Source organism: Ceratina calcarata, unplaced genomic scaffold (genome assembly GCF_001652005.2).
Source record: "Ceratina calcarata isolate Rehan_Ccalc_2016 unplaced genomic scaffold, ASM165200v1 scaffold368.2, whole genome shotgun sequence".
NCBI lineage: Eukaryota > Metazoa > Arthropoda > Insecta > Hymenoptera > Apidae > Ceratina > Ceratina calcarata.
Genome location: NW_017159898.1, coordinates 726,199 through 738,426, shown reverse-complemented (window position 1 = coordinate 738,426; position 12,228 = coordinate 726,199). Strand labels below are relative to the sequence as shown.

Here is a 12,228-nt window from a genome sequence, read left to right as displayed (position 1 = left end):
TCCTGGAAATGTTGCTAGTTCTCGCGTGTGAGCAGTCGAGAAAAAAGATCATAAATACTAGTACATTTGATCGCTGTATTCGTGAGGCATAATTTACACTGTCCATCGGATAGTTATGAATCATTTAATACGCAAACGGCGGTTCTGAATATTTATGCAGACAATTACAGGTAGATACACGGATGCACACGCCGCGCACATGTTAACAGTGAGTATTAAGCTTCGACGAAAACGAATTCACAAATCTTGTTTGTAGACTTTACAGTTTTAGCTTGTTAAAACTTTCCTCTGAAAAACAATATCTTGTTTTCCTATCCTTTAATACTCATGGAGCACACTTTACACTTTTATTATTCTCTCAATGTTTACCGAGTTATATAAGATATTTTTCTTTCCTAAATTGTTTAAAAATAGAAGCTAATAATCAAATGAAATTTTGAATACGAATTGACATTTATTGTATCACCTGCAAAAATTTAGGAGCGATGATAATTCTTTTAGATGTTTCAGACATGTTTGCCACGTTCAGAGAATGTCAGTTCAGTTGTTTGCGTCCTCTTAATTGAATCTCTTAATTGATTGCAAGCCGGATTGTCTTTGTCAAGCCTGGAGTTATCCAAATTGAGTGATGCGAACGACAGAGTGACTGGATACAAATATGTCAAATTGACAGAAAACTGGCAAGACAGATTAAGATTCAATTGGAATTAGCAATACAAACAACTCACACATCACTAGCTGTTCTTTAACATCAGTCAACATCCATCATCGCGTCCAGTTAGAATCATTGAACTTTGAAAAGATGGTAGATTTGCTTTTTTGGTGAATCGACATTTACGAATGGAAACCATATCACGGTGCCATGATTCATCCGCCTGCGTCACAAGCCTGGGACCGTGAAGCGGGTCGACTGTAGGAAGAAAAAGAGCCGTCTATCCCATCCAAGGAAAAAGAGTTCAGGGGATCAACCGCGTGAGGAGAGGGTAGTAAATCGTTCATAAGGTGGGAGCGGAGTCAAAACAAGGAGTGGAAGGTGAAAGGGAACCGGTGCGAAATGCAGAAACGGCACGAGATCGAACAGTTCGGGTGGTCCGGTATCGCGGCAGTTGGATCGTTACGAGTGGCCCTGTACTACGGTGATGCGACGTGGTATCATGTCGTCGTCGCGATGCTAAGGACGACGACTCGGTCGGGCACCATTCGCGAGCACGTCTGATAGAGAACTTATTAGGAGGGACGGCCTGTATTTCCCCTCCCACACAATTCTAGCGAGACGTCACGGTGCTACTGCACGCGGCCGTTCTCGTATATATACCTGTGTTACGCCGAAAAAACCTGGTTAGTTGCGTTCGTCGCCTGTCACCCGTTTTGCACGCGCCTGCAGATTCTCTTCCACCGTTCGGAAGCGAATCAAAGGCAAATTGGAATATTAGAAGTTACATACGTGATTGGGACGGACTTCAGAAACAGAAGTGGAACAGAAGACTTGCTTTAAGACAAGAATCATTTCTCAATTGGGTCTGGCCAGAAGAGACTTCGATCAGTAAACGAAAGGATACCCAAGACTCGAGAAGGTTGTCTACGACATTTTCAAGAAAAAGAGTGTTCATGAGATCTGTAATAAAGAAATAGCAGATTTGATATAACGGCGGAATACGAAGAAGTTCGTCGATTTTCCATCAGCAACACTATTTCATATTGGTAATTTCATGTGAGATCGATGATTATACTCTGATGACAGTTCATTTTCCGTGTGAATTTCATTATCTCCGCGCGCCGATTATCAAGACGCGATAAGAGATCCGTTTGAACGATAGAGCAGGAAGCGCGCTTTTCGCGTTGGGGAAAATCGTCGATCTATAAATCACTTCGTATGACAGTAGCCGAGGTTGCGTTAACAATAGAATTCGTCGATAAGTCGTTATCATCTTGTGACGTTATTCGCGGGCCGATTAATGAGATAAATAAGACGGCGCGTAGATTGAAACGGCTCAATTGAAAAAGAAAAAGGAATTCGCCCGAGGATATGAGCCACGAGTCGTTTCAAGACTGAGTCTCTCCATTTGTTTCCTTTCCGGGAAAACTCGTACCAACAAGAAGAAGTAGGTTTTTTCCCTTCACCGGAATCTCGAATTAACCGGAGAGCATACACGTGAGTAAGTATCCGTGCTTGATGTTTTAGTTTTATGCAAAATAGAATTCGGAGAATACGTGCATACACACATACGTAGTCGCGGGCGCAAAAATCGTTTATAAAGCGATACGGGAACAACCGGTTGATGATAGCTCGCGTTACGCAACGAACCGGACTTTCGTCGAGCGGCTAAGAATTTTTCTTATTGTTCGCGATTATCTGGGACACCTCTTGATCGTTATCGCGATATTCCACAACTCCGCTTAAAGCATCTCCGATCGGAGTCAAGTTCGTGTCGCGTGCAATTTTGACAAGGTAGCTATCAACAAAGTAATATAAATTTTTAGATAACGTTATTCATTGCGCTCGTGTGCGTTCGATACGTTATATCACAAGAATGAACCATCGAAGTACTTGACTCACTTCGAATCGATTACTACTTGAAGTATGATGTACTACTTGAAGTATGATTTGTATAAACGTTTATGATTAGTATAAGGAATTAATAAATAATGGAAGAACATGTTAAAAGAACTTATTAAAATACAAAAGCATGACATTTTTATTCAATGTGATAACGATTGAAGGAATGATTGCACGGAAGGTAGAATTCAGTTAGTTCTCGAATGGAAACGATTCTTTAATAGAATATAAACAGTATTGATTACGAAGATGAATAAGATTATTTTAGTTTAAAGGAAAACATTTAATCGTATATTCCTTTTTTTTGTCCTCTGGAACGATTTTCTGTTATGCTAACGTGCAGCTGCTACAAGAAATTCTCACAATTGCTGCGGTTTCTAATTGCGCACATATTCATAATCACTTAGGCATTCATAAGCAGATAATCAAATTAGGATGTATAAAATGGTATATTATTAGACTTCTAAGAAAAATAAAATACTTACAGAAGTATTATTTACTAATTATATTCTACGTATTAATTTTCGAAGAACCTATAATAGTTCACTGAAAATGCTCGCTAAAATGTTGAATATTTATTTAAGTTCAGAAATGGAAAATTGAAATTGTCCGTTTCAAATTTCCATATCATCGAATATTCATAGGAAACATTCTCCAGAAAGTCACACAGTACATTTAAAAAAGAACGATAAAACTAAAATATTTCTATCAATTTTAAATTCCACTCTCTTTTTAAAAAAAGTATCTTCTTTTGATAAAATTTCTTATCCAAACTTGGAAGCAGTTTATAACAAGAAGAGCAAACAATTTGTACGCGTATGTTGAAAAGTACGATAGTAGTTATCGCAGTAACGAAAATCTTGACGTTAACGAGTTCCTTGCAGGTAATATAATTCGACCGTGACCGCGAAAATTTTCCTAAACTATTGCAAATTGTCCATTCCTTACTTTTTAAACGAATTGAGTTCCGGCAATTAAAAGTCCAATCTAGGAAATCGCCGGAAACTATGGTGCTATTTATTTACCTTTGACTTAAACACTTGGCATATGTAACATCTATTGCACGTTCATTTTTTTTTCTTCTAATGAATCATAGTAAGCAGATATAATGATTCGAGTCCTTCATTAAACAAATCATGAATGATTTAAAAATGCATATCAGTTTTATACAATTCACGAGAGTTTCATTGTGTCTCAGCAGATTTGATGCATAACTCGTGTGCACATACCGGAAAATTGTCTTGTACGCGAAAACGTTACGTCGGTGTCGCGGTAAACGTTAAAACGCAGCCTTGTAGCTGAAAGACGGTGTTTGAAGGTAATTACGCGCCACACGCATCCGCACGCGCTAAGGAGCGGTCTCAAACGTGTAATTTGTTGCCACGTTTATTTCACTCGTGCATCATTTGTATAAAGTCTCTTTCCGATGCGAAGTTCATCGAGTTCCTCTCTCATTATAGGTTTGATCCGAGCGTTCACGCCCCGCATTCTCGTAGTTACGAAATAACTATTAGTGTACAATTGCCCCTAAGTAGATACATAGTATTACGTAGGCTACATTGTATCCTAATCAATTGGTTCAATAGAATGTTACGAACTTTACATCCTGAATGGTTTCTTTATCCAATTAATATTTAATTATTAATTAAATTGTAAGAACGTCGAAGTATTGAACACGAAATAAATACATTGAAAATGAGAATATAAAACGATGAGGCAATTCTTGCAAGAATGGAGCATTGTGTAACAAAAGGGAATAAATTTCTATCTGACCTTTTCTAAATCATGCTGGGCTGAGTTTGCAACACAACAATTCGTGCAAGTATAATCCTGATTATAAGATATTGGCATTTACAAGACCTGGATTTCAATCAGTGGTACTGAAGCATTCGAATGATTAGCAGATTTTAAGGCCTCACAATTTTGGAGTAACTCTTTAATCATTTAAAAGTGACTCATGCATTGTTTGAATTAATGAAACGATATATAATGATGAATTAAATACATGATATTCTATAGAAACAACTGCTGCATTTAAGGAAAACGATGTGCCCGTGTACACGCGACTAAAAATTTATAGGCGTACTTGCGTACATGCATATATCATATCAGTCGAAGTCCAACAGTGTCTCTTTTTTGCTCGTGACTCCTTTCTGCCGCTTGCTATTATAGCACTGGAATGTTTATTAGATCTACGCCGCATCACAAACCCTTTCTCCGTTCTTTGCATTAGAAAGTCCTCACGGGGCTCAGGTAGGATAAAAGCGTATAAGGATGTGTCTTAACCGCGGTTACAGTAATTATATGTATATGTATGTGCGTGATCGGTTGCTCAACGAGTCTTGTCGGTCGGACGATCTTTCGTGGAATTAACGAGCCATTATAGAAGAATAGCAAGGAAAAGACTATTGCAAAATTCGTACTGCTCCGTGGTCGCGGCAACGATTTTAAACACTGTATATTTAAGACCAAAGAAATCCACGTGTCAAATTGCATATCTCGTTGAACAACATCAATCATTGTAGACAATGAATAATTATATCAATATCTTGATCTGTTAACAATGCATCCGCTAAAAGGTCTATCAGTGAAAAAAAGGGAAACACGTGTTTCGGAGTATTCAAAGTAAAGTGAATAAGGCACGTAAACTGCATTTATGTCGAATGGTTGAATCGAAGCTGAGTTTTATGTAACGTTCTCGCAGTTCGTCTTTTACACTTTGTTATTCACTTCGAACTAATGAAATAATGCATCTTTCCTTTGTTTAACGGGATAATAGTGACCGAAATTACGTATTACGTAGTAGATACAATGAATACCCTAAGTCAAATATTTTGACGCAATGACAGAAGTTGACTCGAGAAATGCAGTCGCAGTTCGCGTGGGGTCGTTAATTGCGGATGTTAATGATACAGGTGCTAGTTTCGTAAAGACCGAGTTACAGTTAATGTTAATAGCCAATATATGTACCCGCACAGTAAATGTGAAATTCTGCAATTCATTACGTAACTTTGCAAATTCTTTCCTTAAAATACTAAACTAAGTAATGCAGAAGCAGAAGCCATTATATATGCCATTTAATGTGATTGACATTTTCTATTACATGTTTTCATTTAAAAGATAGATTTACGTACTCTTCATTACGTATTATCGTTATTTGGTTTTCTCGTATAGCTTCGATTGAAAATTCTTTCTATTTATTTCTCTTGTTTTATCCTCATACTTTGTCTATCATGCAACAATTACGCGCAGAGATCATGATAACATCCGTGATAAGATATAAATAGTTATTAAAGATCCTAATGGAAAATTCCCATCGATCATTGTTTGAATTAATGAAACGATATATAATGATGAATTAAATACATGATATTCTATAGAAACAACTGCTGCATTTAAGGAAAACGATGTGCCCGTGTACACGCGACTAAAAATTTATAGGCGTACTTGCGTACATGCATATATCATATCAGTCGAAGTCCAACAGTGTCTCTTTTTTGCTCGTGACTCCTTTCTGCCGCTTGCTATTATAGCACTGGAATGTTTATTAGATCTACGCCGCATCACAAACCCTTTCTCCGTTCTTTGCATTAGAAAGTCCTCACGGGGCTCAGGTAGGATAAAAGCGTATAAGGATGTGTCTTAACCGCGGTTACAGTAATTATATGTATATGTATGTGCGTGATCGGTTGCTCAACGAGTCTTGTCGGTCGGACGATCTTTCGTGGAATTAACGAGCCATTATAGAAGAATAGCAAGGAAAAGACTATTGCAAAATTCGTACTGCTCCGTGGTCGCGGCAACGATTTTAAACACTGTATATTTAAGACCAAAGAAATCCACGTGTCAAATTGCATATCTCGTTGAACAACATCAATCATTGTAGACAATGAATAATTATATCAATATCTTGATCTGTTAACAATGCATCCGCTAAAAGGTCTATCAGTGAAAAAAAGGGAAACACGTGTTTCGGAGTATTCAAAGTAAAGTGAATAAGGCACGTAAACTGCATTTATGTCGAATGGTTGAATCGAAGCTGAGTTTTATGTAACGTTCTCGCAGTTCGTCTTTTACACTTTGTTATTCACTTCGAACTAATGAAATAATGCATCTTTCCTTTGTTTAACGGGATAATAGTGACCGAAATTACGTATTACGTAGTAGATACAATGAATACCCTAAGTCAAATATTTTGACGCAATGACAGAAGTTGACTCGAGAAATGCAGTCGCAGTTCGCGTGGGGTCGTTAATTGCGGATGTTAATGATACAGGTGCTAGTTTCGTAAAGACCGAGTTACAGTTAATGTTAATAGCCAATATATGTACCCGCACAGTAAATGTGAAATTCTGCAATTCATTACGTAACTTTGCAAATTCTTTCCTTAAAATACTAAACTAAGTAATGCAGAAGCAGAAGCCATTATATATGCCATTTAATGTGATTGACATTTTCTATTACATGTTTTCATTTAAAAGATAGATTTACGTACTCTTCATTACGTATTATCGTTATTTGGTTTTCTCGTATAGCTTCGATTGAAAATTCTTTCTATTTATTTCTCTTGTTTTATCCTCATACTTTGTCTATCATGCAACAATTACGCGCAGAGATCATGATAACATCCGTGATAAGATATAAATAGTTATTAAAGATCCTAATGGAAAATTCCCATCGATGAAAGATATTCATCGATTACATAGGCTTATGATTGATACCTGCGACGCGTTGGTCTACGTTAATAATCTTTTTGTTTCCAAACATCATTCTTATCGTCGAGATTCTTGTCGCGGGTAATAATCGCTAGTGTAAGCCGGGGCGATGATTTTTGCAATGGGGAATCGGCGACGATAGGATAAAGACGCGTTTCGCCGATTCCCCGATATTAAACGCGTGAAGTGGACAGATGTCGCAATAATTTTGTTACATCGAAATTGTGCGTTGCGAGATTAATTTAATAGGTAATTCGTATTGGTGATTATCATTTTATAAATTTTTTTCTTGGAGACTTGATAAGTTTTTTTTAGACATGTAAAGTAATTAGAGGAAATTATTATCATTGTTCCTCATGTATTGTACAATATCATATCTGATTGAATGTTTGATATACATATTGCACAATTTAAATGGGAATATTCATTGTGAACCAAACTAGAAATGAAACGTGTTTTCTTCAAGTTGTTATATTTAATACATTTAGTATATATTGGAATATGGGATATACAGTTAAATGAACCACTTTGGCTGTCGCACAGAGACTAAAGGATGCACCATGCAGGCATGCACTCGCACACATACATACACACTATAGCCCTATTATTCCTCGTTTTTATTATTTATTATCCATTACTCTAAACATCCTCTCTATGTTCATCATCGATACATTTTTGCTCCATAACATAAGCTTCCTCAGAAGCATTCATCCAACAGTATATTATACATTGCACTACGTGTGATTAAATTATAAAAATTCTTAAGATATCATATTTTGTTTCAGATTCACTATGGAGAAGAAGCCGAAGCAAGAAGAAGCTATGGGCAATCCCATGCAGGAATTCAACAGCAGGTATTACTATCTCATTTGTATTCGTGTAAATTTTTTAAATTTTAATTATTCTTGGGAGTGATTATATTATCATTTAATTAGTAGAATCGTTAACGCTGATACCCGTTGCTGACGTAAAAATTAATTTGCAAACGTAATCCACCCATTCTTTAATTAGATAAAAATTTCCGAAGTAATCATTACTTTATCAATCATTGTTAACAGCAGCTGATAATAGGTATGATAATAATGAACATCGCAATTTCTTCATTAAATGATCTATCTCATTTCATCATCTCGAATATAGATTTCAAAATTGTTTACAAATAAATGCATAAATTCTTGCTGTGTTGATATTTTCACATTTCCGTAAAATGTCGATCCAGCTTCGTTCCGAGCGATAACGAAAACCAATTAAATGATATAATAACATGCAGTTCGAATGAATCATGACGAAATCCTTTGTCATCAGCACAAAAATAGCTATGGGAGAATACAATGAGAAGGACGAATTATACAATCCCTTCGAGCAGCGCGAGAAGAAAAATACTAACTCGTGAGTAATCCTTTCTTTTCATTAGCATAAATATGCGAATTAATAAGGTTCATTTTAAATTCTCGTTCCTCAAACATCCATCTTTTTTATTCCACAAAGGAAATGTCAACAAGTGACTTAGCATGCCAATAAATATTCGAACAAAAAAAATGCCGAATATACGAATACAGTATAAATTGTTTTTTGAACAGCGACTTGGGTTCCCTTGCCCATTTGCTGAAATCGTCGCTCGGTACCGGGATTCTCGCGATGCCGAACGCGATCAAAAACGGCGGCGTCTTGTTCGGCGGGGTCGGAACGATAATAATTGGTATGATATGCGCGCACTGCGTGCACATACTGGTCCGTTCGTCCCACGTGCTGTGCAAGAAGACGAAAACGCCGAAGATGACGTACGCCGAGACCGCGGAGGCTGCGTTCCTTTCCGGACCGAAATGGTTGAGGCCTTTCGCGAACGCTAGTAGGATATTTGTGAATGCCGCGTTATGCGCTACCTACGTGGGCGGTGCCTGCGTCTACGTGGTCTTCGTATCGACATCCATCAAACAGGTAAGCTTACGCTAAATTTTATAACAGGCCATTCTGCATCATTTAGAAGATTTTATTACACTTATGCTCTTAAAAAAGAAAAAGCGTTTACATTTGTAATTGCGTTTGATCTCAACACATATTTACACTCCATAAAAATGCGCAGTTTATTTATGATTTCAACAGGATGACGTTTTATTTATTACTGCGAACTGTTTTTAATTGCATATTGGTGTCGAAATATCATCAGATCACTATAGGAGTTATCAAACTGATAATGTCGATTCGATGATCAGAAGTGACGATCGTTGATTTGCGCTAATGTGTGGAAATGTTTCGGATGAGCGTGGTCATGTCTGTGCAAATATTTAGCCACGAATAAGACGCCAATCAATTTAATCAATTGAACCAATATCATCACTCATTTCGGCACTTAGTCTCAAAAGGTTAATAAGATATTCGCTGCGGCGCGCGCGCAAAACGATATAGAGTCCATTAGTTGAATAGTTTCAGTCATTAATTCTATCTGCTAATCGCCTCGATGAAAGTGCCTTTTTTAGCGAATCTGTGATTAATTTGCTATTAGTAGTATGGCAAGTAGATTATATTTCAAAGTTTATTTTAATCTGTAATTTGATTAAGTTCCTCACGTTTCTCACTATAAATGTACATACTATGTTATTAGATAATTTATAATAACCATGTTCTATGCTTCTCTTACAGAATTGATTTGTTTTGAATTCCAGGTAGTCGATTATCACACTGGTACGGATATATCGACTCGCATGTACATACTCACACTAATTCCAGCGCTGTTGCTGCTGGGGCAAGTGCGAAATTTGAAGTTCATGGTGCCGTTCTCCATGATGGCGAACGTCAGCATGATGGTCGGCTTCGCGATAACACTTTATTACATCTTCAATGGAATCGAAATTCCATCGGATACGAAGTTGATCGCATCGGCCGGACAGTTGCCCACGTTCTTCGCCACCGTACTGTTCGCCATCGAGGGCATCGGCGTTGTAAGTATGATACTCTTACTTCTAATGAAACTTTCTATTTCGCATAATTTTGAGAAACAATTAAGTTAACAAATAAGGCTGTAATAAAATAGAAAAATTATTCTGACAGGTAATGCCTGTGGAGAATAATATGCAGAACCCGCAGCATTTTTTGGGATGTCCAGGTGTTCTTAACATAACAATGAGCATAGTAGTATCGCTATACGCACTACTAGGCGTGTTCGGTTATCTTAAATACGGAGAGGCAGTCATGGGGAGTATCACGCTCAACATACCGACGTCAGATGTGTACGTATTTCCGGATCTACATTAAGGATAAGAAACCAATAGTATATGTTAACTAAATACATTGTTTTTATAGTTTGGGTCAGGTGGTGAAAATGCTCATCGCTTTAGCCGTTTTGTTCACCTACGGACTGCAGTATTACGTACCGTTGGAAATTATGTGGAAATCCCTGAAAGAAAAGTGCAGCCACAAGTACCAAGGCGTCTGCCACACGATGATGAGGGTGGTAATGGTTTTGTTCACAGGTAAGAATCTTTAATTATAAATCCATAGCCGATGATTGATAATTTGAAACAATCAATTCTTCTTATAACTTAAAATTACAACATGTAACAATTTATTGATATAATCCTACGATGTTAGTTTACAATGATTAGATTTAATCTCAGATTTTTGGTTCAAATTCAATGTTTTCGTAACAAATCTCTTTTATCGGTGATCCCGTAGTAATAGGATTAACTTTACGATATTCTCAAGATAACGCTTCGTGATTAGTCTTCCGGTTATTACCGGTCTGCATCACTGGCTGAGATTCGCCGAGCGTTTGTACCGGAATTACCAGGCACGTGTGTTACTTTCTTGAACGAGAAAAAGAGAAACGCGAACTACGATAGGAAGATAGATAGAGAAGCACCCGTTGGCTCCGTTACCGCGTGACTCACTACCTGCTGTTGCTCATCGTTCAATGACTCGTGCTCATTTAATTCATTGAGAATCTACCGAGTTGATATGTACGTCCTTGTTATTTACGATGCCGCAGTTTTGATTCCACGCCGCGATACCCTTGTGTCTCCATTTAATTTACAGTGGAAATTCCACTTGCCTTGACACGCGACGACAACTAAACAATCCGATGACCAAGAAACGAGTTTTCCCATTACGTACGCTTCTTTACTGAAGGTACTTCGTGTAGATACATTTTTATCTGCCTCGAATCGTAATGGGAAATTAATGCCAATTTACTGTCTGACATATTATTTATTTAAGCTTACTTTATAAAGTTGAACTCCGTGCTTTGAATACATCAGCCTATGATTAAACAGTCGTTTTGAAATCAAACGGAACCGTGAACGTTTCTTTAAAACAACAACTTCCTTTCTTTGTTACAGTCTTCGTGGCGCTGTTAGTTCCGGATCTGGAGCCGTTTATTTCCCTCGTCGGTTCAGTGTTCTTCTCCATCCTCGGTGTAACGATTCCAGCTGTCGTGGAAACGATTTCGTGCTGGGATGGTCATTTGGGTACGCATTATTGGAGGCTATGGAAAAACGGTACTCTCGTGATATTCTCTTTCTTGGCGTTGATATTCGGCGCATGGATCTCTATCGTAGATATTATTAATATGTATCAATAGGAAACAAACAAACATAATTTAAGCTCTGTATAGATACGTAAATTGTAAAAAGGACTTAATGTTCATGTCGACTAGTTGAATGTTTTTAAAGCACTTATCGACATTTGTACAGCAATTTTCAACAAATACCAGTTAATCTTAGTTGAACGTTTAACGTAACTCACACAATCGTGATAGAGTATATTTATTTTTAAGAGTAGTCCTGTACATTGTACATTCATCTTCATTTTCATAGATAAGCGTTTTGTAAAATCGCGCAATATTATAATTACTGTAATTATTATTAATGAAGTACTTAATTTTACGTAGACGAGTACATAAATTTTATTTATTGTAAATACACGAGAAATAATGTTTTTTACTAAAAGAAGTTTGATTAT

At 37.1% G+C, this 12,228-nt stretch overlaps 1 protein-coding gene across 3 annotated transcripts; it reads left to right on the top strand.

Annotated features, from left to right (window-relative positions):
• Window positions 1–1,342: 1,342 nt before the first annotated feature.
• LOC108625635 (proton-coupled amino acid transporter-like protein pathetic) lies at window positions 1,343–12,219 on the top strand. Of its 3 annotated transcripts, none has more exons than XM_018025792.2 (8): window positions 1,343–1,701; window positions 8,058–8,126; window positions 8,578–8,661; window positions 8,853–9,210; window positions 9,936–10,211; window positions 10,321–10,499; window positions 10,573–10,742; window positions 11,607–12,219. In XM_018025792.2, the coding sequence occupies exons 2-8, from the start codon at window positions 8,065–8,067 to the stop codon at window positions 11,846–11,848; spliced, it is 1,371 nt and encodes a 456-aa protein (XP_017881281.1). In that variant the 5' UTR covers window positions 1,343–1,701; window positions 8,058–8,064; the 3' UTR covers window positions 11,849–12,219. The 3 variants fall into 3 exon arrangements, with proteins under 3 accessions (XP_017881281.1, XP_017881280.1, XP_017881279.1); XM_018025791.2 differs by having other exon boundaries at window positions 1,343–2,152; XM_018025790.2 differs by having other exon boundaries at window positions 1,343–2,156.
• The last annotated feature ends 9 nt before the right edge of the window (window positions 12,220–12,228 follow it).